Raw genomic sequence first — 24,670 nt, forward strand, 5'->3', positions numbered from 1 at the left:
GTAATCTGCTTTATTTCTCTTGCAGCTTTTAAAATTCTCTCCTTATTCTGTATGTTGGGCATCTTCATTATAATGTGTCTAGGTGTGGATCTCTTATGATTTTGCACTTTCGGCATCCTGTAGGCTTCTAGGATATGGGATTCTGTTTCATTCTTCAAGTCTGGGAAGTTTTCTAGTATTATTTCATTGAATAGATTGTTTATTCCTTTGGTTTGGAGCTCTGTGCCTTCCTGTATCCCAATAACTCTTAAGTTTGGTCTTTTAATGTTATCCCATAATTCTTTTTTTTGAGATTTTTTTTTTAAAGAGAGAGTGAGAGAGGAGAGAGGAGAGAGAGAATTTTTAATATTTATTTTTTAGTTCTCGGCGGACACAACATCTTTGTTGGTATGTGGTGCTGAGGATCGAACCTGGGCCGCACGCATGCCAGGCGAGCGTGCCACCACTTGAGCCACATCCCCAGCCCCTATCCCATAATTCTTGAATGTTCTGTTCATGGTTTCTTAGCAGTCTTGCTGAGCTGTCTATGTTCTTTTCAAGTTGAAATACTTTGTCTTCATTGTCTGATGTTCTATCTTCTAAGTGATCTATTCTGCTGGTAGTATTGTCAATTGAGGTTTTAAGTTGGTTTATTGCTTCCTGCATTTCTAGGATTTCTATTTGTTTGTTTTTTATTACTTCTAACTCCCTGTGAAATTGATCTTTTACTTCCTGGATTTGTTTCTGTAGTTCCTTGTCAATGTGATCTTTCATTGTCTGATTTTGCTGTCTCATGTCTTCCTTGAGACTCCAGATCATCTGAAGCATGTATATCCTGAACTCTTTATCTGACATTCCATCTGTTGCAGCTACTACCTCTTCTAGAGTTGAGTTGACCTGCATTGCTTGTGGTCCTTTCTTTCCTTGTCTTTTCATATTGCTTGCGTTTCTTTCTGCTTGGTGAAACTGTTGTGTTTTTGAAATTTTCCCCCTATTTATTTATATTGCTCTTGTATAGTTGGGAGATCTCTCTTGTAGGGCGGGTAGTGGCTGTGCTCCTCCTCTAATTAGGGTGATCTATCTACCACGCTGGTTGGTCGTAGGTCTGCCCACCCTGCGGGCATGGGTGGCTGCTCTACTCTGCCCCCACTCCAATTGTGGTGACGTACCTATCACGACCTCGGATCATTAGTCATGATCCGGATGTGGGCGGCAGCTCTGCTCCACCCCTACTCCAATTGGTGTGACGTGTCTACCACGCTGGTCGGCCTCTAAGCCTGTTCCGCCGGTGGGTCTCAGATCTGCCTACCTTGCGGGCTTGGGCGGCAGTTCTGCTCAGCCCCCACTCCCAGTGGGGGTACCTAACTGCCTCTCCAACGGGTCACTGGGCCTTTTCCGGACACTGGCGGCGGCTCTGTTCAACCCCCACTCCAACCAGTGTGACGTGACTGCCTCGATGCTACTTGTCCACCACACTGGCAGGCTGCCGAGCCTGTCCTGCCGGTGGGACGCAGGTCTGCCTACCTTGCAGGCTCAGACGGCGGCTCTTCACGGCCTCCACTCCAAATGGGGTGACTTGGCTACCCTGCCGTTTGGTCGCTGGTCCTGTTCCAGGCGTGGGCGGCTACTCTCCTCGGCCCCAGCTGCAGTTGGGGTGTCGTGATACCACACCTGCGGGTCCCTTAGCCTGCTCTGGGCGCAGGTGGCAGCTCCACTCTGCCCCCCAGGCCCCCGCAGCACCCAGCAGGACCCGGACCAAGAAGCAGTCCCTGTAGGATCCCCAACCCTGGGCCAAAGCAGCTTTGAGAGCCAGGAGCCGGCCTCTCCGATCCCAGCCACGTTCTGCTAGGAGCAGGCTCCACAGAGCAACCGCCGCGGGTTCCCCAACCCCAGGCCAAAGCAGCCCCGGGAGCCCAAGCCTGGCCGCACCAGACTCTCCCTGCTCGTTGCACACTCCGCTAGGAGCAGAGTCAAAGACGCAGTTCCCGCGGGCTCCCCAGCCTTGGGCCAAAACTGTTCTGGGAGTCAGAGCCCCGCTGCCCCTTGGCGCACGTTTCACTTGTAGCTGGCCTCAGCTCGCAGTCCCCGCAGGATCCCTGGCCCTGGGCTCAAGCAGCTACGGGAGCCAGAACCCAGCCTCTCCGATCCCTGCCACACTCTGCTAGGAGCAGGCTCCACAGAGGTACCCCAGCCTCAGGCCCAAGCAGCCCCGGGAGCCCGAGCCTGGCCGCTCCAAACTCTCCCAGCTCAGTGTACGCTCCGCCAGGGGCAGGGTCAAAGACGCAATCCCCGCGGGCTCCCCAGCCCCGGGCCAAAACTGTTCCGGGTGTCAGAGCCACGCCGCCCCTCAGCGCACAATCCACTTGTAACTGGCCTCAGCCCGGAGTCCCCGAAGGATCCCCCGCCCTGGGCCAAAGCAACCCTGGGAGCTAGAATCTGGCCGCTCAAAGTCCGGCGCCCTCCTTGCCAGGGGCGAGCCCCGAAGAGTATTCTCCTCAGGTTCTCCAGTCCCGAGCCTGAGCGATCTGTCTGCGAGACGCAGGCAAATACCAGCCTGGAATCACCTGTTCCGTAGTTGAATGAGCTGAGATCAGTAGAAAACAGGGATGATTGCATCAGCTCTCCAAGATGGCGGCTGCTGTCCTCCTCCGTGTTCCGACCGGTGTCGGGAATCGAACTGGACCGGTTCTCTCCTCTGTCTCAAAGCCGGAACTCAGCACTAAGCGCGGCCAGTGCGCCGCTGGCAGGAGCCTCCAGAATCCGCTTCGCTGTAATCCCGCTCTGGTACCTCGCCGCTAACTAACTAGAGCGCGCCCCAGACTCCATCCACGGGGCGGTCCGCCGACCAGGTACTGCTACCCTCCGTGCGGAGAAATCGCCCGCGACCGAGCCCCCGCAGCCGAATCCCGCACGCTGGAAATCTGTCCTCTAGATTCTGGAGCACCTCAATTTCACTGGAAATTCCCAACAAGGTAGCCTTCAGCCGTTTCACCTCGTCTTTCTCCCGCACAGTGACGCGGTGCACTGGGGTGCTGCACTCCCATCGCCGCCATCTTCTCTTAGTCCCTGAGATTTTTTTTAAATTAAAGATATCAGTCTTTAAGACATGAAAGCTGAAGGTCTGCATGGAACTGTGGACCTGGGTCTCTGTTTCGCAGGATGGGGCTTGTTAAACTTGTCAGGAACAAGGGCTACTTTAAGAAATATCAAGTGAAATTTAGAAGAAGAGGAGAGGGCAAAACTGATTCCTATGCTTGAAAACGTTTGTTGATCCAAGACAAGAATAAGTACAACACACACAAATACAGAATGATAATTTGTGTAACTAGCAGAGATACCATTTTCTAGATTGTTTATGCCCATATAGAAGGGGATATGATAGCCCAGGCAGCATATGCACATGAATTACTGAAATATGGTATGAAAGTTGGCCTAACAAATTATGCTGCAGCATATTGAACTGGCCTGCTGCTGGCTTCAGGCTTCTCAATAAGTTTGGCATGGACCAGATCTATGAAGGCCAGTGGAGGTGACTGGAGATGAATATAATGTGGAAAACATTAATGGTCAACTTGGTGCCTTCACCTGCTATTTGGATGCAGGCCTTGATAGAACTACAACTGGCAATAAAGTTTTTGGTGCCCAGAAGGGAGCTGTGGGTGGGGGCTTGTCTATCCTTCATAGTACCAAATGATTCCCTGGTTACGATTCTGAAAGGCAGGAGTTCAATACTGAAGTGCATCAGAAGTGCATCATGGGTCAGAACTTTGCAGATTATGTGTGTTATCTAATGGAAGAAGATGAAGATGCTAATAAAAAACAATTCTCTCAGTATATAAAGAACAATGTTACCCCGAGCATGATGGAGGAGATGTATAAGAAAGCTCATTCTGCTATATGAGAGAATCCAGTCTATGAGAAGAAGCCCAAGAGAAGTTTAAAAGAAGTGGAACTGTCCTAAAATGTCCCTTGCCCAGAAGAAAGATTACATTTGTAGCGCAAAAGAAGGCAAGCTTCCTCAGAGCTCAGGAATAGGCTGCTGAGAGCTAAACCAAACAAGTTTTTTTTTCCTGTATTTTTTTCAGATAAAGATAATAAACTTATTTAACAACACCCACCCCCCCAAAAAAAAATACAAGAAGAAAAACAATGCAATTTGGACATCTCCCAAGGGATGGCTAAGGGGAGATGTAATGAGGACTTTCACCATTCCAGTAGGGTCACTTGGAGGGGCAGAGCATTTTGAAGATAGCCACTGGCTGTTTGAAGAGCAGAAAAGACATAACTGATGATCCTAAGAAATGGACATTTTCCTCCTACATCAAGGATTCTACAATTAGAGAAGTCAGAGGCAATCTTGAAGAAGCTTGTGAAAAGGTCCCAAAGGGAAGAAAAATATAAATCTTTCAATATCTGCCAGTTTCAGAGACAGTGAGCCAGTTTGTTAAGATACAAAGTCAAGTAGGGTTTTTCTTCCTTGTCCCCCAGACTGTGCTGTCTGACTTTTCTGCTTTAGGCTCCCTGACTTCAGCTGAAGGTGAAGAGTGGAGGGATTTTTGACAGTTTGGTTAATGTCATGCACTGGGGATTTTACTTTTTGGCCATGCCTCACATTGAGGGGAAATTGGGTTCTGTGTTATACAACAGTGAGAAGAAAAAAGTAAGGAGAAAGTTTTGTGAGTTTTCATTCAGGCAGATTTAAAAAAAAAAAATCTCTCCACTGTAGTGAGTTTGAAAAAGTAAGAAGAGACAAGAATCAAATTTTTATTTCCATTATGCCTTGCTTACATAAGATCCAATTACACTTTAAACTCCATAGAATGAAATTCCAATGCTTTAAAAAAATCATAAGCCACAAAATAAGGAGAATTGTGAGTACTCATCTGAAGTGAGTATAAACAAATGTGTCACTTGTGAATAGCTCTGACAGCTTTGATGATATCCTTTTTGAATGTTGATACTTACTCTGCCTCTTCTGTAAATAAGTATTTGGAATTGTTGGTACAGTGTTGTGACATTTTGTGTTTGGTGGATGCAGCTCATGCACATAACAAAGTACATAACGTTTTCTTCTATTAACCTGTATCAATTCCAGGTATTACTTGGTGCCAGTGTAAGTAAACTCATAAGTTCAGGTACTGATAGCTCAAGTGTCTGTGAAATTATAAAGTGGGGAGTGGTTAGCGTACATTCTATGTATAGATAGAATTATTTTCAAAGGAAAATAGTGGTGTTAAACATTCCCCTTAAAACTAAAGTCCAAAGTTAGGAAACACTAGACCATCTTTTCAGGCCATGCAACAAAAACTAAACTGAGAGGATGTATGCATTATAATACACATAATATTTATCAGTTTAAGTCATACTTTGCTACACCATAATTTTTTCATGGCATTTTTCACTTCTGCATTCCTTAGTGTATAGATCAAAGGATTCAGTAAAGGTGTCCCAATTGTATAAAATGCAGCCACCATCTTGTCCACTGGAAATGTGGTTGGTGGACGAGTGTATATAAATATACATGGACCAAAAAATATGACCACAACAATAAAGTGGGAGGTGCATGTGGAAAGAGCTTTCCGCCTTCCTTCTGCACTGTGGTTTCTCAGAGAGTACAGGATGACAATATAGGAGATAAATAAGACTGTGAAACTCACCATGCATATGGCCCCACTATTAAACACTATGAGTAGATTGATGACATATGTGTCCATGCAGGCAAGTTTCAACAAAGGTTGCATATCACAGAAATAGTGATCAATCACATTGGGGCCACAGAAGGGCAATCTCAAAGCCAGAGAAATCTGTGCTGAAGAATGCATGCAAGATCCCACCCAGGCCAGAATCACTAGTGCATGACAGACCCGCTGGCTCATGATGGTTGAGTATCGCAGGGGCTTACAAATGGCCACATAGCGATCAAAGGCCATGAGGATGAGCACAAATATCTCCATGCAGCCAAAGAAATGGGCTGCAAAAACTTGAGTCATGCACTCATTGTAGGAAATGGTCTTCTTCTGAGAAAGGGAATCCACAATCAGTCGGGGGGCTGTGGTTGTAGAGAAGCAAGCATCTGCAAAAGATAGGTAGAAGAGGAAATAGTACATGGGACTCCCAAGGGTCTGGCTTGTTTTAATGGTCACCACAATGAGAAAGTTCCCCAACAGGGTCATGAGGTAAAGAATCAAGAAGATCCCAAATATTGCCTTCTGCTTGCCAGGGTCTTGTGTCAGGCCAAATAAAATGAATTCAGTCACGCTGTCGTTATGCATCACCCTGTCAGTGCAGCATGCAGTTGACAAATGTTTAATCTACAAAAGAAAGAAATTACATCTTGAGGAGACTGTGGTCTTACTTCTGAATTCTTAGTTCTGTTTAATTTTGTGCTATCTGCAACGGCCTATGTCTCTTTGTAAGCTGATGCCCAGATCTCTGTAACATTTATCTGTTGATTCAGAAACCCACTGGATTGAACCAAAGCTTTTGGTTTTGTGGAATAAAAAAGTATATATATCCTTCAAATATTTTATTCTTACCTAGACTGACAATTGCAGAACTTATTCTTTCCTTGGGTAAGTCACTTAAATTCTTAGAAACCTATTTCTTGTGCATCAAAATGAATTGTAAGCAGTTGTTCTATGATTTTTGAGCTTTCAGAAGAACTTAATAGTGCTATGCCTACACATCTGCACACATGATCACATATACATACATATATATATATATATATATATATATATAGTATTAATGCACTTTATCTCTATATTGTGACATTTGAAAAAAAAATCAACAACACTATTCCAATACAAGTAGGCATTAATATTGTTGGAAAATCCCACTTGATAAGAATGCTCTCAGTTTAGTTCACTCATTTTGGTGTCTGTGATCTCTCACTCTATACGTATAGTTTATATGATTGAAGTAATATCATGCCATTTTATATTATTATTTAGACTTATAATTGTTTAATAACCCATCTTGATTTATTTTTTGTAATTTATTTTGCTAATTTATTTGTGGGATAGCATATCAATCTTTACATGTATTTGATCATTTGCTCATTGAGATATTTATGACATTTCCAAGTTTTACTCTCATAATGATTCTACAATTAACTTTAGAATGATTTCCCAAGTGCAATATTATTACTCAAATTTAAGAGGCTACCAATGTTATTAACAACTATTCAAAATTATTTTCAATATTTTGTGTGCCATTATTAACTGTATAATTGTTATAGAATAATTCATGATCATGATGTAACATTCATAATGTAAGAGAAAAATTAAGACTGCTCTTTAGATTATTTGAGTCTGCTTTTCTAATCTCTAGAAATAATCACCCTTATTTCCTATAAGTAAATCCTGAAGTACTATAGACATTGTTGTATATGTTTATCTCTCTATTTTTTTCTCATATACAAGTATGACCGGTATATCAGTCTTGATAATTTTTCTAGAAAAAATTGAGGCATTTGCAAAAGAAAAGTTGTGATGTTACTTTATTATTATGCCAAAATTGCCTTTTAAGATATAAATTATATGATGTTTATAAAATTGAATCTTATCATATTCACATATTATCAACCATGGTTACATTTTTTGTAGATTTTTTCCTGAAAATACTGCCCTTCTCATCATATATCATTTTTGGGGAGTCAAATCTCTTTAGCAAACTTGGTATTTTAGTAGGATGCATATTAATCTCCCCAAATCATAACTATATTTTTAGATGAAAAACAAGGTTTGGCTTTTCTTCTATGTATATTTCTTTTTTTTCTGTGACTTTGCTTCCTTTTTATTCAATCTGTTGATTTTTTCAATCTTAATTATTCCGGTGTTTAAAAACATTTTAAAAATTATATTTATTTTCTACTATGATTTCATAATTCTATTTTGCTTCAAACACTGAGAAATTATCAGAAAAAAATGGTCACTTTTTTAACAACTTATCTGAGCTTTAAGACAAATATGGATAGGATCATTAATTTGGGGTGACTGTATTTGATTGATTTTTAAAACAGTACAAACCATCTTTAGAGAATACGAACTCCTATAGAATGGATTCATTAGTATAGAATTTAAAATCATGGAAGAACATGATATATAACTTTCATGGAAGAACATGATCTATAACTTTCATTGAAGAAAATCAAATTCCCAACCTGATTCTCTGAGATGAAACCATTGAAAAGCAGAATTAGATGTGTTTTAGCTTGGTGGCCTGGCTTGATCTGAATCCACACTGCCTAATTTGAAGCCCCAGCCACTGCCCAACAGTGATGTGACACACTTAGAAAATCCCTTGATATAGACATGTAAAACATACATAATAAGATAATCCACCTTTTAGCATTGCTTAGATAGCTTCTGCCACCATACAGGAGATGTGCTATGGACTATGTTCCATTGGAGTAGTCTCATTATGACCATTACTCCTGGTTTTCCAGGATATATTGCCCAATGTTCATAAGCAATCCCAACTGTTCATTTACTCACAATATAGCTGTACAACAGTTTAAAAACATGAATTTGTTGGGGCTGGAGTTGTGGCTCAGCGTTAGAGCACTCACCTAGCACCTGCAAGGCCCTGGGATCTATCCTCAGCACCACATAAAAATAAAGGAAATAAAGGTATTGTGTTCAACTATAACTAAAAATTAAATATTTTAAAAAAACCATGAAGTTCTTTTGTTGAGTGTCTGAAATTATGCCCATATAAGGGATCATATCTGTTTCTCACTGTGGTCAGAAGGTAGGAATGACTGTTCCAAATATCTTTAATAAATATAAAAAATGAAATGAATAAAAGTACTTCATATTTTTAATGTACCGGGCCTTGGATGAGAGAGAGAAAATAAAATCAGGCTTTAGTTGTAAAAAGAGTTTGGATCCAAAGATACAAAAATCAGAGGAGAGAGAACATTTAGGATGAGAGAAATGAAGCCACATTTTAATGGAAATGAGAAGGAAAATGCTTCCTATAGCAAATAGATCAATGTAGAATTTCTAGTTAGTCTGACTCCAAATACATCACAGAAAAGTTTGGAAAAGTAACTTTTCCCCCAGCAAAGTACCCTGAAAGCCAGATTGTAATGTTTGGACATCTTTTCATTGGAAAAGTATAAAACTTGGAGCCATAAAATATGTAAGATCAGATTTTTGTAAGATGAATTCATCACTTAAGAATAAAAATTACTCCAAGTAATTTACCTGGATTCAACCATTAGTTGTTATTGCTAAAGTTTGTACAATTGCAACATAGAGCTCATCTGTCCTAAAGTCTCTACCTCCTTCAAGATGCTACAGGTCCACTGAAGACATCTGGTTTTCTATTCCCTGCATTTAGAAACTCAGGGCAAAATACAAGTTTATTTACCATGGTCCCCATAATCTAAATAGAGCCCGAAGGCTTTTCAGATACAACATGCCAGAGGCTTAAGATTTTTTGATTGCTTTCCTAGAGGCAGATCAGAGGTGCCCACTTTCAACCATTGCCTGTGAAGAATAACAACATTAAACATCCTCTTCAGCTTTAACATAACAATTTTTATGCTTCCAAAACATAGAACATAATTCCTTTTGTACAATATTTAGCACTCATTAAATTCTAAATAAAATGTTTCACATAATTTAGTGGAATAAAAATAATATCAAGCTTTGGATAACATAAAAGTTTCCATTGCAAGAATTATTATATTCTAGAATTTTAGTCCTAGACTACATGCATGTCAATATTATCAATGGCCAATTCTAGAATCCTTTAAGTAGATCTTCCAGGAATTCATTGAGATCCTATTCTATGTCTCTAAATGGAAAGAAGGACCCAAATTTGGTATTCCTTCCTCTCCTCATTTCACCCATCTCTTTCTCTTTTAGCTTCCTTTCTATTACTTGGAAAGAAAGAGTGGGCACTTTAGAAATACAATGATTGAAAAATACAAATAAAAGCATTACTATAGTTTCCAATGCAATGGTTGATACACTCACCTTGGCTTTCAATACCCTTTCCCAGTGCTCCCATCTTACTGTCCACTTGTCCTCCCAGTGTTCTGCTCATCCAAGATCCAGGCACACCTGACACTTTCTGCCCTTCATGTATAAACCTAAATAGCCTCATTCCCTGAATATTCCATACCTTACAGTCAGATGACATTTCCTCTGCTCTAACCTCCATTCTCCATTCCCATCTGTGTGTGTGTGTGTGTGTGTGTGTGTGTGTGTGTGTGTGTGTATTAATTGAGATGTATATTTCCTAAATATACACTTTGGTATTTTTTAACCTCAATATCCTTTGTTCATTTTATCTGATATCTTGTAAGATGAGTTGCCTCGTTGTGCTGAGTGTACTTTGGTCTATGCTAGAGATAGAATTGAGCAAAATTTTCAGGCAGAGAAAATCCTGGTCCAGAATCCAAGACTTTGTGCTCCATGGAATCTGTCCTTAATACTGGATTGCCATTTCCATGCAAAGTATCATACTTCAACCATCCAGGTGGAGCCAAAATAAACCCCCAAAACCATACACAGGAAATGAAGGAAACCACCGATATACTCTGGATATGTCCTTTCCAATGGACTCAATCTTCAAAAATCAGCATTTTGAACGTGCATTTGAAAAATAATAGTGAGGAAGGGATAGAAAGTTAAGCAAAGGATATGAGGAGTCAATCCAAAGGGGGAAAAAGGTACTGTGAACAATAATTAAAGAAAGAATTTTCAGAGGATGCGATAGGGGAAATCCTATATGCAAGGATAAGCAAAGAAGCATGGTAAAGATAAAGAATATTTTCTCCTAGGATTTCACTGAAGAGTCTTGCTTCCCTCTCCTCCTCTCATCACACTATTTTGCACCTCACTCCCTCTAAAAGAATGCATTAATAAAGGGAGACAGACGATAGATAAAATAGCCAACACTAGTATACTCTCCATCAGGACACTTAGTGTAATTAGCATCAATGCAAACTGACTGCATATGATTTGTGTACAAACCTATCCTTATCCTGATGTCAGACTCTGCAAATAAAGTAGTTCACAAGTATTGGGTAATACACCACTGCTCCCTTTACTGTGTCCCTTCTTATATTGCAACTGAGCTTGAGACACTGTTTCATCTGGAAATACTGGATCTTTTCATCATTGGAGAAAATATGTCCCTGGAACTTTACTCTTCTCAGGAGACAGAACCAGAGAACAGTGACTGCCCTAAAACCTGGACTCAATGGGAGGCAGGAAAATTTCGGTCTCTCCAAATTCCCTCCCCAAGCTCCTAGAGTCCCTGTCCCATACCTTTCCTCTGGAAGTAGCCCTGCACCAGTGCAAATCCCAGATTCTTCACCTTTTGTTTAGGCCCAGAATCAGCAACTGCTCCCAAGGGTAAAAGAACTCACTTGTTTTTTGTTGCAGAATTAAACTCACTTTATTGAAAATGTTGTCTCTCTAGAGCCTTTCCCTCCAGTTTTGCTTTCCTTAGCAGGTTGCCAGTACCCCATACAGGTGATATTACCCATTGTGTGTAGATTTTCTAGTTGTTCAAACTAAGCCACAAGTTATTTCTCTACCAATTGCAAAAGCTCACTCATATATTATATTATTAACAATTTAACAAGTACTTGTCAACCATTTACTGTGTGCCAGGCACTCTTTTAGGGACTGGGGATTTAATAGTAAAGATTAAAAAAGAAAAAAAAAGAAAGAAAGGAATAAAGAAAGAAGAAAGAAAGAAAGAAAGAAAGAAAGAAAGAAAGAAAGAAATCCCTACATTTTTTATAAATTATATTCTATTTTCTACATAATAAACACAATAAATAAATTGTGTAAATGATGATCTATGGTGATGTGTTATGTAAATACATAACAAAATAATTGAAATAAATAATAAAATAGGAGAAACAGGATGAATTTGCATTTTTTTTTGTTTTGTTTTTGTTACCAGGGATTGAACTCAGGAGCACTCAACCATGAGCCATATTCCCAAACTTTTTTTGTATTTTATTTAGAGACAGGGTCTCACTGAGTTGCTTATTGCCTCATTGTTGTTGAGGCTGGTTCAAAACTTGCAATCCTCCTGCCTCAGCTTCCCTAGCCACTGGAATTTCAGGTGTGTGCCACCAAACCTGGAGAATTTGCATTTATTTAAGATAAAATATTCATAATTAGGAAAACACATTTGTTTGATCAACCAAAAGAAGGAAGCAAAGTATGCAGACATCTGTAAGGGGAATAACTGGGACAGAAAATGACCATTCAATGTCACTCAGGCAGAAACATGAAAAGTTGGCAGTGGCAGCAACAATGACTTGTGTGTTGTGATGAGCTTAAAGAATACAATTAGAGGCACTAGTACAAAGGAGCAGAAAATGACTGAGATGTGGTTGAAAATTAATGGGTATGGAATTTGATGGTTATGTCAAGGTCTTGGTTATGACTCTGAAAGTAAGGAACTGAGGTAGCTCAAAGGACAAGATTCTTGAAAGGAACATGATCAATTGGTCAACTTAGGAGCCAATACATGGGAAGGATCTTCTCTGTGATATTAAAATCACCATGATACATAGCAGGATCATGTTGATCGAAGGTGAGCAGAGACCAGCACCTTCAAGGTGCGATGGCCCTAGAAGCACTTGATGACTTTTCTAAGGGAGAGTGGAGTTTGGAATAATCAGAGTGAGATGAAAAAGTAACTAGAGAAGAGGTGTGAGCTAGAAGTGGTGATTAAAAGCAATCACAACATCTCACCTCTAAGATGTTGGCATGAGACCTGTGGAGAGAAAACATCCCTCACTTAAGGAGAGGCAGATGGCCAGGAGAACCAGGGAGGCAAGAAAGCAAATGTTCACAAAGAGATTGAAAAGTTAGGGGATTCTGTCCATTGCTGATCTGAGATCTAGAAGTTGTAATGAAAGGGGCTCTTAAGGAATGAGAGCTATTATTTTAAAAGGAGGAATCTCTAGTTCTGTAGGAAACTTAAAACATGAATTTAATATATTCTCCTAAAAATGATAGTTTAATTAACATTTCTCTCTTGTTGGAGAAATATTAATGTAATTTCTTCAAATCCTGGGAACTCATAAAATTTGTGGACTTGCTATTAGGCTTTTACAAAAAGCATAATCCACTAGAATGTTAACCATGAATATGGGATTTTTTTCAATGCTTCTTAGAATAACACTTAAAAATAATGAGTCAACCAAATTGAATTTGATTTTTGAACAGAAATGTTTGTTGGATGTTCCTGGTGCCAGGTGCCTATGACTGACTGTCCACTAAAATAAAATTTTCCCCTTTGCAGTAACAGAAGAGTACCAGTATTCATGGCCACCAAAGGAGAGTCTACATTCACCAGCCCTGCTTTACACGTAGGGGTAGCTCTGTGGCTGAGGTTTTGTCAATTGGACATAAGCAGAAGAGATACATGTAACTTCCAGGCTGAAATCTAAAATGTTAGACTTGTGTTCTTGGATTTATCTCCCCTTCTGGACAGATGGTGTCACAAATGCAGTGCTCTGTGGCAGTGCTTCTTAATCTGCGACGTATACCTGAGACACTTGAGGTTAAACTCAAATACTTCATCAGTTCAAGGCTGAAGCTTGGGATTCTGCATTTTTAATGAGCTCCCAGGAAATGTTAGTGGTTCCAGCTATGATCACATTTTGAACATGAAGGTACAGCTTCACAGGTGATGAAGCAACAGACTGAGAGATAGCTGGATCTGTAAATTAAGAAGAGGAAATGGTTTGCTAAGTTGGACTATTTACATGGGACTGTTACATAGAAAGAATAATTTCCTATTTAAATTGTTTTTAGTTATAGATGGACACATTATCTTTATTTATATTTATTTATCTTTATGTGGTGCTGAGGATTGAACCCAGGGCCTCATGCATGTGAGGCAAGCGCTCTACCACTGAGCTACAACACCAGCTCAACTTCTTATTTTTTAAAGCACGATATCATTGTATGTCTCTTTGATAGAAGTTTATCCTTACTCTAAGTATTTACAGAACTCAAAAATATACATGAGGGCTTTTTCCTCTTTATATAATAACTCTACTCCTGGGAGGGTACCTGGATTACTGATATGGTCTTTTGCATGCAGAAATGGCATTCTTTCTGTGACATTTTAAATTACTTTTTCTTTAAGAACATGGATTTGTATTAACAATGAGAATTCAAAATGTTAGAGTTTAAAACTCTTGAAAGAAAAGTTAAGGCAATGTAAGACATTGCTTAATCTTCAGAATGCAGAGTTTCATTCTTGTTGCACTACTGTAAAATAACTCTGGTCTTCAGAATTGGACAGCAAAAATCAGATCTTTTAAATAAATACCTAGTTGTATCAGTGGAGTAGAGGAAGGGGATTAATGGAGATTCAGGAGGGATGGGCAAATAAATAAATAAATAAATAAATAAATAAATAAATAGTCCAGTTGTGAACAATCTCTCATGCTCTTGCTCACTGTAACCAGATAAAAAGGACCCACCATTAGAAGACAGAACACGTGTTTAATACTTTCCAGGGAAAATTCAGTTGGAGAACAGGACTAAATGCTCACAGTGTTAGTTACTTAATATTGTGTAAAAAATGACCACAAATTTAGCAGCTGAAAATAACTCACATTTATTTTTTCAGTTTCTATAGGTCAGGAGTTGAGCACGACTTATCTGGATCTGTCGGGGTTTTTCACAACAATATAACCAAGCTTCAAACAATGCTGTGGTCTCATCTTAAGATTCAGCTGGACAAGGTCTATTCAAAGCCTGTGTGTGCCTGTTTGCAGAACTTGGTTCCTCTCTGGAGACTGACATGAAGGCCCCATTTTCTCACTGGATATTGACTTAGAGACAGGTCTTAGTTCCCTGCTGTGTGATACACTGAATAATAGTTTACAACCTGGCAGCTTACTTTATTGAAGCCATCAAGGTGGAGAATCATGAGAAAGATGGAAATTTCTTGCAATAATAACAGAAAAGTAAATTACCATCTAAATATTTATGGGTGGAAAGAGAACCCTAGAAATTGAGAGAATAGGGGTTCCCAGAGAATGGGGAGTGCCTGGAGACAGGCAGAGGTGGATCATTGGGAAATGTTATTGTTTGATAAGAATAAGTTTTGGTGTTCTATGGCATAGAAGGTAAACATAATTAACAATAAAACACCATGTATTTCAAAATACTTAGAAGAGTTTAATTTGAATGTACTCACCACAGAGAAATGATAAAAGTGATAAATATGCTAATTATACAAACTTGATCACTATCCAATGTATACATAATACATAAATAAATTATCACATTATATCTCATAAATATGTACACATATTTGTGTTGTTACATACATAATATATAACAATACATAATAAAAAGAACAATTAATAAAGGTGATCTTGTTTCCACCCAGTGATTATGGGGCTATAGATAGTCACTACACACTAGGCCAGAGAGTCTTGTACTGCCCAGATCATCACATGAAGACATAAGTCTTATCTATCATTTATATTTTTCTATCTGCATACACATTTTTATTAATCAAATTATTTTTCTATTGCATATACTTTTATTTCGTAGGGATCATATTTTCTTCCTTTTGAGTAACATGTAGAATTCTAGGGAAAACAGAACTTCTTATAAACCCCAGGTCTAACTTAAGTGATTCGCACAAATGATTGCAATAATACATGTGGAAACATGAAAATAATTATAAGTGCTATATGTTTATAACTCTTTAAAAATGTAAAAATTAAAAATAACTACAACAGTAAATTGTTTAAAATTAAGAAAACACATGTTATTTAAATTAAGTAATGCTAAGTTAATATAATTTTGTTTTGTAAACCCTGCTCATCATTTGCCCTCCAATCACAAAGAAACATTTTTCTTGCACTAGGACTGTACCTCAGAACTAATCCAAATTGTGCTCCCACGATGTACTTTGTGTGGTATTTTAAAGTGGACATCTTACTCTTTGGATTAATAATAATGACACCAGCTCTTTTTCTCTACTGTGACTCTTTTTATAATTATACCTCATTTGTGATAGTGGTAGTTTTTATGACTCAAAATTTTACAAAAGATTCTCAATTCATCAACCAAAAAATATGGGCAGTGAAGATTAGTTATAAAAAAAATCACCAAAAATAATAGAAATCATGGTTCAATACTCAATGTGTGCCTTATAACCAGTTTTAATTTTATTTGAATAGAACAAGTTGTCACTCTGTATATCTTCATGAGAGAAATAAAAGACCATTTTTTAAAGTTTATTACAAACATAATGAAGTATCAAATAGGTATCAACTACACAATACTTAAGATCCTTGGGGAAAATACATTTCTTGGAGTAACTTTGGTTATTGACTGTTAAGCCAGATAATATATGACACAGATTTAAGAGTACCAGATCTGATTTCCCCCCAAAAAATGAATGTTGAAAATTGATGTTCAGAAAGAAAATAAAGAACAAAAATCCCAATTACAATAGCGCATTAAATAAATAAAATTATAGAAGCAACAAGATCTGATTCATAAAGCTTCAAAAGGGCAGGGCAATCAATTCAGAGAGCAAAAGTCAGAGGGCTGATGCACCTCAAATATGGCTGCACTTGGTAGTCTGTCATTTTAAGTAATGTTATCCTAAAATAAAATGGGTAAATGCTCATTCTGCCTATTTTGCCAAATATCATACTGGAATAGAATTATACAATAACATTGGGATGAGTATTTTATTCTTCTCTATTGCTGCAATTTTACTTAAGTTATCGTAGAATTAGTAAAGAGTCTTCAATTTTTTTGCTGCCTCGAGTCAGAGTTTGTTGAACCATAACTTTCTGATAGCATTTTTGACTTCTGCATTCCTCAGAGTGTAAATCAGAGGATTGAGAAAGGGTGTTCTAATTGTATAAAAGACAGCCACCATCTTGTCCATTGGAAATGTGATTGGAGGGCGAGTGTATGTGAATATACATGGAACAAAGAATAAGATGATCACAATGATGTGAGAGGTGCACGTAGAGAGGGCTTTCCTTCTTCCTTCAGCACTCTTATTGCTCAGAGATTGTAAAATGAAAGTGTAGGAGATAAGAAGGATTATGAAATTTACCATGCATATGTCCCCACTATTAAACACTGTGGGTAGATTTATGACATAAGTGTCCATACAGGCAAGTTTCAACAAAGGTTGCAAATCACAGAAATAGTGATCAATCACATTGGGGCCACAAAAGGGTAACTTCAAAGCCAGGAAAATCTGTGCTGAAGAATGAATACAAGAACCAACCCAGGCCAGAATCACCAATGCACCACAGACCTGTTGGTTCATGATGATTGTGTATCGCAGGGGCTTACAAATGGCCACAGAGCGATCAAAGGCCATGAGGATGAGAACCAAGGTTGCCATACAGCCAAAAAAGTGAACAACAAAGATCTGTGTCATGCACTCATTGTAAGAGATGACTTTGTTCCCAGATATAGCATTGATAATCAATCTGGGGGCTGTGCTTGTTGAAAAGCAGGAATCAGCCAAGGATAAGTAGAAAAGGAAGAAGTGCATGGGACTCCCAAGTGTCCGGCTGAACCGAATGGTTATCAAAATGAGTGAGTTTGCCAACAGAGTTGCAAGATAGAGAAACAAGAAGACCACAAACACTATTTTCTCCTTTAGAATATCCTGTGTACATACACACACACACACACATACATATATACATATACACATATAACTATAAAAAATCTAGGAGAATACATAAGGAATGGTAAGTTACCTCTGGAGAGTGAGATGGAAAATCATGAATTTTGTAATTCAATGTAAACTTTGGATATTTTATTGTGAAAATACTCCTATACCATGATGAAAATATTTCTAATAAATATTAATACAACAAAATTGGAAAGGAATTAGACAATGATTATCAGTAATTATGAAAATTTATACATTTTATGCCTCAGAAGTTTGTAATATATATTGATGAAATTATTAAAAATAAAGTATATAAATAAGAAGAGATTTGGGCAAATGTTTATATATGAGAGTTAAAATATAAAAACAATGTTAAAATTAAATAGTAAAATTTATGTTGTGAAATTTCATATGTTAATTTATAATAAAAAAAGGGATAATTGTATTGTGAATACTCTGTAAAACTAGAAAATAAAGTATTATAGGATGACTTAAATTGTATAAATATGTGTGCATATAAAGGAGGCTAGAGCAAAATAATGGGGATTATTCATATAGTGAAATTTTGCAATATAACTTTAGAATTATGATTTGGAAGAAACAAAAATGGTCAAATGCAAAAAAAATTCTGATAAATATGTTAGGAAAAGTCATTTATAAGTAAAGTCCTTATTCAGGTTCTAGGCAGAGTGGCACATCAAATTTACGGTGTGAGACTCAATATCACATATCCAACATGTGTAGTGGATTGTTTTAAATATATAGTAACTTTCCTTAATAATTTCAACCTTAATGATTTATTCATATATCATATTCTCATATATGTGCTGACTGAAAATGAAACTAAAATTAGGACTGGGGTAACTCAAAAGTTGAAGAAATAATCTCATATGAAAACATAATTTGGTCAAGACATTGAAGAGGAAAAATGGGCAAAAACTGAGGTCCATATCAAAAAACATGTTTTCTCAAGAGGACATCTCCAATGTACACTTTGATATTATATGTAGATAACAGTTTCAGTAATTGAGATGCATTCCCAATATTTACACATATATATCATATGCATTTGTGTACAAATATGTGTCCATTAAAATCTTTAATTTTTATAGAAATGAAAAGTTCAGGACATTAAGATGACACAAGTAAGGTGCTACTACATAGTCATTAGCTCTCAGACACTGGCAGAGAGCACAATCACTTGTAGGTTTTCTTCTTTCCCCCCAAATATTCTTTGTCCCACCTAAGAAGAGCTTGCATCAATGCCTATGGTTAAAGTAAGGGATTCAATTTAAAAAAAAAATCCTACTCTTTATAATACATGAAAAAATGGGAGAATCACTGTATTATGTTGTTTGAAATGACAAAGTTCTCATTGAGTACAGTTCACGACTACTGCCAAATTATCATTTTATCAATTTTATTTGCAGATAAATCATTTCTCAGCTGTGTCCTTTCTCTACTCACTTTACCCATGGGGCTGAATCACAGTGTGAATGAGTTCATTCTATTTGGGTTAAAATATATATATATTTGGCTAAATATAACTTTTATGAACACATTGGATCATTATTTACCATAGTTTCTAAAACTGTAGCAAAATAGCATTTTTTTAAAATAAAACTCTAAAATTAAGCATTGTCTTATTTGGTTGGCTAATAGAATAAAAACTAGAATAAACATTTATTTGTTTATTGAGGACAGTATGATATTTTTGTATATTTCATTTCTTATATTTCATATGTCTGAATTATGTATGTCTTTTAAAATTGTTTTTGATATCTTGCTTTGAGCTCTTTCCTGTTTTGAATGTTATACCATTGAATCTATGAATTTTCCCCTTTATGATTTAACAAGTTATCTCACTTTGGGAGTTATCATCTTTATTCTGTCTCATAATATTCCTAGCACTTAATTTAGTATGAATTCTGAGATAGTCTACCTGTGTGTGATTAATTGCCAGTCCATCAATGAATTAAAGAGCACTGTCACATCTGTCACCAGACCCCCTCAGATCTGCAGCCACTATAGTAGGGCATGGAAAGATGTTCTCAAGAACTTTGCCCTCATAATGGAGGGATTACAAACTTCCAGATAAGATAAATAATTACATAAAAATTACACACAGCTTTATGCAATTCTATCAGATATCCCTTCCCCAAGTCTAAGTAGCCTTAGAGAATGAGTTAATTGGTTAGTAAAATTTCAAACATTAGAAATAGTGGTAAAGCTTTGTCTTAAAAATCTATGTTCTCATTCAAGACAAAGGCTGTCAGAAAGTCCCGGGGAAATGATGGACAAACACGCTGTCCAGGCCATGCTATTTTGGTTTATTTTAAATAAGAGGAAAAGAAAAAGATTTGGAAGGCAGCACTTTGACAGGCTGTGTGCATAAGCTCAGATCAATACTGCCTTGGGTTTTTTTTATTGAAACCAGTCATTATTTCATAAAACTCCTGAACTATCCTTCCTCTCCGATAATACCTTTGGGGTATTACCACAGTAGTGGCGCATACCATTTACTCTTCTTTAATTTTAATTTTTTATTTCTACCCATTAAAATTTTAACAAGTTTAAATCATATCTGGACACAAGACCCTTCTTTATTTTTGTCTAGAAATAAACATCTACCTCTATTCCCTTTGCTTTGATATTACTATTCGCTTTGTGTTGATGTGAATAAAATACCTCATATTACCTATTTTCCTTATTTCATTAGCTTATAGCTTAAACCGAGGTTCACTTATGTTATTTCCTTTGACATGAACATTTTCTTCAAGAAAAGTATGTCCATTAGCCTTGTTATTTTCTGGGTATGAAATTTGACCTGTAACCCATAGAGTTTTATTGAGGCAAAACAAGACTGAAATGCTGCTACTAAATAGCTATTCACTTTCCCATCCACCTTACCTGTCATATAAAACAGCAAATCCCAAGTATTCATGTCATTGTATCCTCAAAAAAGAGAAAACTTGAGCTGTCAGAAGATTCCAGTTGATTTTTAAAAATTTTTTCTGACTTGATCCCAAAGTCAAGTTCTGCAAATTCATGATGAAAAAAATATTAAAATACAAATTAGATAGCTAATGAATGATACTGAAAGGGAAAAGGGCATAGACTCAATAAATTAGAGTAGGAGACAGGAGACTGATAGTGAACAGATAGCTGCAGACTTGTGAGGTAGGAGAAAGAAGATCTGGAGAGGGGAGGTAAAAGGGGTTTGTGACCCAAAATTTCACCATAAAGCTCAACCTCTTTCTCTCCAACCCACTTGACCCCAAACCAGGGAGATAAGGTGTGGTCCATTTTGAACAAGGATGACCAAGTGTCCTGAAACTCCAAGTTTATGGAGAGTGGAGTCCTATTACATACTTTGTTCCAGAAACCACACCACTGACATTAAACTCTTCAAGTGAGATGATCCCAAGATCAGAAGTTCTGCCATGCTGGGCTCAATGTTATGGTGCTATATAATTCCACCCTCTGAGCAGAGAGTTGCTGAAGAAATCGTCTATGTTCCTGCTGAAGCTAGGAAGGTTTTTAATAACCCTGGAAAAGCATCACTCTTGTTTGGGAAAATACTCCCTAGAAGTTCTACCTTTCATAGAAGACACAGTATTCCTGACAGCCTTGAGAAGGCAATGTGAAGAGAGCATTTCAGATAGATTAAAATCCTTACCTTTTTTCTGTTAAGCAAACAGATGCTTTCCAAAGAAATTCACCTTTCATTTACAGGAAGCTGAATCACATGAAGCCTGGGTACAGCTTTCTATCATAGAGGTTATGGGATGTGGAAAAAGCACGGTGTCAGATGAAAACACTGGAGCAATGAAGAAAGTTGTAAAACTTAGTGGAAGTTTCTTAATTTGTCTCTTGAAAACAGTATGAAAGAAACTACCCCTGTGCTCTGAGAAACCCTCTGAAACCAGCTATTTTTTACCAGTTTATCTTTGGTAAAAGTGTAAGTAAACACATTTTTTTTTTATTGCACTGGATATTTATAGTAATTCCACAAAGGTTTTAAATGTGTGAGGCTTTTATCCTCAGGAGCTCTAAGAAAGCCCTACTCCTAAGAAGTCCCAAAGGATGTCAGTGAGTTACCTCATTGACAAGGCAGGCACTGTAGAAAAGCAGCTAAATTTCAACTAGATATGAATTGCAACTGAGAAAACCTTGTTCGCTTTTTTTATGATCGGCTTAAGTTAGTCTTTTTTGGAAACATGAAATGCATTGAAGCCAGTTGGGTGTTGGTGGACATGAACCATGGCCCCACCACATCCACTATTTAAGTTTAATTAACTATATTAATATTTTCAATTTCCAATTCGATCTTTTGTAAAGGTCAACTAATAATGATATTTATTTACCCCATTTGTCATCTCATCTATGTTTTAAACTAGTATATAGAGAAAAAAAGGATGAATATTTTTTTACTGAATACTTTTCTTATGTATTTTTCTTTTATTTCTAAAGATATTTTCTCTTCTACACAAGGAAGAAAGCTATGCCTTTGCATGTGAATGTAATCATAAACTATTAAAATTGGGACATTATGAAATTACTTTCCTAAGATGGATGGAGACCAGGATTTGCTACTTAGTGTCCTGCCAGTTATGTCATTGCCTTTGAGATGCCTATGATGAAGTTTACATCAGAGATCCAGAGTGAGGGTGGTAGAAAGAAGCAGGAGACAGATTGCAAAACAGTTGTCATTTTAGCTTGTTTGTCTAAGCACCAACTAGCAAGCAAGTGTCTGAGAGAAACATCTTAGGGAAAATGATACTGCCAACCTGGCCCTGTTTTTTTGTTGTTGTTGTTTTTTTTTTTTTTAAATTTCAAACAGGCTGGAAGAATTTTGAGAACAGTTTTTGTTGTGTCACTTAAAGCTTTTAGACCACAGTTCTCCACCAGTTTAATGGAAGTATGAAGACAAATTTATAATTTTATCATTTTACCACTATGTAATTTTATAAAGACTTAAAGATATAACATAAAAGTAGTAATCCCCGACTCAGAAAAAGTGCAGAATAAATTATTGTGTTCTTATTAATCCTTCTTCAACATGAGGAATGAGGTGAAAAAGTGAGAGAAGACTCACTCAAGGTGACAAAACCTATTAGTAACAAAACATGCTTAGAATCTAAATATCTCAACTATGAGTCTAAAGCTTTTAAAAAAATTATTATTATTTTAATAACATATCTATAGTAATGGCATAAGATTTCTTGTCCTGTAAAACAAAAGTCAACTAGGCAAGAGACTGGGTCAATGATCTCACCAAGTCCCTTCAACCTCTAAGTGAATTCTGTGAAGACTCTTTAAATATTTCTTGTGGACAGAAAGGTTGAGATACCTAACAACTCCACATAAAGCCAAACCAGGGTACCCAAGGTTTGACTGAGGGCAGTGAACTCTGGTCATTCAGTCATGAGAACTATGCAAATCAGAATAGATGACAACTAATGTTTGTACTCTTTTGTATTATTATTATTATTATTATTATTATTATTTGGTACTAGGGATTAAACCCAGGTGTGTGTCTCTACCACTGAGCCACACCCCTAGCCATTTTTTTATTCCAAGTTTTATTTTTAAACAACATCTCACTAAATTGCTGAGACTGGCCTTGAACTTGGCCTCCTTCCTCAGATTCCCAAGCCACTGAGATTACAGGTATGTGCCACCATGCCCAGCATTCTTTTGTCTTTTGATCCATGTATATCTCAAGTAAAATCTCAGAGTGAATTAGGACCTTACTTTAAAATTCATTCACTTAATATCTTACTAAAGTTAGTGTTCCAATGAATAATAAAGAAATTATTCAGATCAAACCTAATCAATAAAATGGAAATTTGAAGCAATATATTATTTTTACTGAGATCCGAAATAGCTAAAGATCACCGAGAAAAACTTTTGTTTTTAAAGTGATGAATGGAGAATGAAAAAATATTATAGAAAATAATTTAACATAGAAGAAATAACTAAAAATAGAATTTATTTGAAATATCCTCTTCTAAACTATGTCAAAGGGTGAACTGTATAGTTTTAATCAACATCTGCAGGATAATGCCAGCAATGTCTATATTCACTTTGCAAACATTTCATTAGTTTAATATTAGAGATGGATTTAAACTTTACTAAGTAAAGATATATCATCCATTCATGCAGTCAATGTATGTTTAGTAAAACAGAGATGCCTCAGTGAACCTAAGAGAAAAAAATCCTCTACCTTGTAGCTTACAGTCTATGAAAGGAGACAAACAAAAATACAAGTATACAAATTATATGGAGGGTGAGAGAGTGATACAGCTTTCAAAGAACAGAGAGGTGGTGATGAGGGGGCTTAATGAAAGCCACAGTGCAGAGTTCTGCTTTTTAAGATGTAGGCAATGTGAGATGCAGAGACAATGAGAATAGAATAAGCCAACACACCGATGGAAGAAGGGTCCAAATCAAGAAATATGTGCAAAGGCTGTGAGCTAGGAGACGACCCTATGTGTTCATTGAAAGAAAAAGAGCCCATAGGGAGGGAGGGCGTGAAGAAAAAGCAGTCACAGAGGTCACAGTGACACAAATTGTAGAATCTGGGAGGTCACTGGCAAGACTCCACCTTTTCCTCTAAGGAAATGGAGAACAACTGTGAGATTATGAGTAAAATCATGTTTTCATATTACCTATGAGTTAATACAGCATCTTTCCTGAATCATTTCCTGTTTAAAGGTAGAAACCCACTCTTGTTTTTTCAAATATCCAGAAACATTTTCTTAAATTTCCACTTTTTATATTGACAGTGTATTCCTGAAAATTCTTTGACTAATTCTGGTAACCATAAGGAGCCAACTTAGTGGTAGCCCAACAAGATCACTGAGATGAGTGTCATCATACCTAAGCAAATCTACATAGAAGACACCATAGAGATCTAAAGCCATAACTATTATTAGGAGAAACTGAAATATGTCAGTACATAGGTTTTCTTCCAGAAGCTACATGGTAACCTGAGATTACTAAACTTTAGCAA

The 24,670-nt window shown here is 37.3% G+C and overlaps 3 protein-coding genes and 1 pseudogene across 4 annotated transcripts in view; 2 read left to right on the plus strand and 2 right to left on the minus strand.

The window, feature by feature from the left end:
- The first annotated feature begins 3,138 nt into the window (after positions 1-3,138).
- LOC308639490 (large ribosomal subunit protein uL18-like) lies at positions 3,139-4,014 on the plus strand (annotated as a pseudogene). The gene has a single exon. The product of its transcript is annotated as a large ribosomal subunit protein uL18-like (transcript).
- A 1,325-nt stretch (positions 4,015-5,339) lies between these two features.
- LOC308639412 (olfactory receptor 4C11-like) lies at positions 5,340-6,251 on the minus strand (the record flags this gene model as incomplete). The annotated part of the gene is made up of 1 exon (XM_081277675.1): positions 5,340-6,251. The coding sequence occupies one exon, from the start codon at positions 6,249-6,251 to the stop codon at positions 5,340-5,342; it is 912 nt and encodes a 303-aa protein (XP_081133801.1).
- A 10,528-nt stretch (positions 6,252-16,779) lies between these two features.
- Positions 16,780-17,373, minus strand: LOC308641822 (olfactory receptor 4C11-like; the record flags this gene model as incomplete). Its single annotated transcript, XM_081280409.1, has 1 exon — positions 16,780-17,373. One exon carries the CDS (start codon positions 17,371-17,373, stop codon positions 16,780-16,782), a length of 594 nt encoding a protein of 197 aa, XP_081136535.1.
- A 1,627-nt stretch (positions 17,374-19,000) lies between these two features.
- The window catches only part of LOC308638592 (olfactory receptor 4C11-like), a gene marked incomplete at both ends in the record, with an annotated part of 413,029 nt that continues 407,359 nt past the window's right edge, over positions 19,001-24,670 (plus strand). Inside the window, one exon of the mRNA XM_081276219.1 lies at positions 19,001-19,152. Coding sequence (XP_081132345.1) covers positions 19,001-19,152 — 152 coding nt within the window. The remainder of the gene's footprint in view (positions 19,153-24,670) is intronic.

Source organism: Spermophilus citellus (genome assembly GCF_964194105.1).
Source record: "Spermophilus citellus genome assembly, chromosome: 2".
In the NCBI taxonomy this organism is placed as follows: domain Eukaryota; kingdom Metazoa; phylum Chordata; class Mammalia; order Rodentia; family Sciuridae; genus Spermophilus; species Spermophilus citellus.